This window comes from Mandrillus leucophaeus, unplaced genomic scaffold (genome assembly GCF_000951045.1).
Source record: "Mandrillus leucophaeus isolate KB7577 unplaced genomic scaffold, Mleu.le_1.0 Scaffold315, whole genome shotgun sequence".
Lineage (NCBI taxonomy): Eukaryota > Metazoa > Chordata > Mammalia > Primates > Cercopithecidae > Mandrillus > Mandrillus leucophaeus.
Window position 1 is genome coordinate 1,446,248 of NW_012103310.1, and position 1,454 is coordinate 1,447,701.

Below are 1,454 nucleotides of genomic sequence, written 5' to 3' on the forward strand. Positions count from 1 at the left end.
GTCTCACGATGTTGGCCAGGCTGATCTCGAACTCCTGACCTTAGCTGATCCACCTGCCCTGGACTCCCAAAGTGCTGGAATTACAGGCGTGAGCCACTGCACCCGGCCCTTGAACTGTTCTTTCTGTATTTTGAGTTTAATACCAAATTTAAAATAATGTTTATGTATAAAGCTCCATCTCACAGGTAGAAAATCTTTTTAAAACAATAATACCTTGCTTTCAAGGAAAAAAGGCTGTGATTGCTGCAACCTGTTCATTCAAAGGATAACTTTTTAAAAATGTATAATAATTCATTTCTTTTTTCCCCCACTTAGGGCCTACACACCTAGGAATTTATCAGCACCTGTATTTGCAACTTCACTTAACTTCGTGGAGAAGGAAAGAGATTTCAGAAAAATTAATCACGAAATGGCCAGCGGTGGTAATCAGAATCTAAAGGTAAGCTCCATTGAAAACTACAGTTTTTTTCAAGTATAGATAGTCTCATATTTTTACAGTAATGTTTTGGTGGTAATAGAAACCAAATTTTTGGCGATTTGAACCCTTTTTGCCTATTGTTACCAAAAGAATGATTCTTTTTATAATAAATAATCTGAGTATCTCATACAACTACATAAATATAATATTTGAAAGTCACAGAATTTATTTTGAAATCACATTTATGTGTTTTCAAAATATTTTTTAAAATAACCATTTTGTCACTTACTTCTCTTTGTATCTTCTTCCTTCGGTTGTTGGAAAAGTCCTCTTGTTGATAACATTGAAAATTTCTAAGAGACTGTGTTCAATTAGGGAGAGGAGTTTATACTGAGCATTTCCAGCTGGATCTGGAATTGTATTGAGCATTTCCAGCTGGATCTGAAACTAAGGGTCTGTAAACACTCACCCCAATCTGCCTTAGCAGCCCTTTTCCAGCCTTCCACCCTTTTTGAGGTCTTGAAATCACACAGGTTTACTTGGTGCTTCTAAATGAACTTTACTCTTGGGTTCAGGCCATTCTATCCAAATCGTACTTCTTCCTCAAAACCAAAACAAATGCTATATCCTCACTAACATTTTTCTTAACCACTCCAGCTTAAGTGATTTTTCCCTTTTGTGAGCTGTGAGAGGTATTACTGACTATGCAATTAACATGTCAGTAATAACACAGTACTTTCTTTTCTTCTTAAGGATGATTGTTGTTTAACTACTGAAGTGATGTGTCTTTTCACCCCATCTGATTGTAAACTATCTGAGAACAGGAGTTACCTCCTGTATCTCTCTGTATCTATGGTAGACCTAAATCATAATAATGATCACTATTATAATTGATCTTTAATAATTGATTATATTTAATAATTATATATAGAAAAATATCAGCAGTAGCTTCTTTTTTGGCTTACCCTTTTGTAGTTATACTCACGAGTACCATATTGCTGCTTCTCTTTTTTTTTTTTTTTTGAAATGGAGTCTT

General features: G+C 34.7%; 1 protein-coding gene across 1 annotated transcript in view; it reads left to right on the forward strand.

Moving 5' to 3' along the window:
• The window catches only part of TTC3 (tetratricopeptide repeat domain 3), a 158,420-nt gene that overhangs the window by 29,021 nt on the left and 127,945 nt on the right, over nt 1-1,454 (forward strand). Inside the window, 1 exon segment of the mRNA XM_011987753.1 lies at nt 316-439. Within this exon segment, the coding sequence (XP_011843143.1) occupies nt 316-439 (124 nt within the window).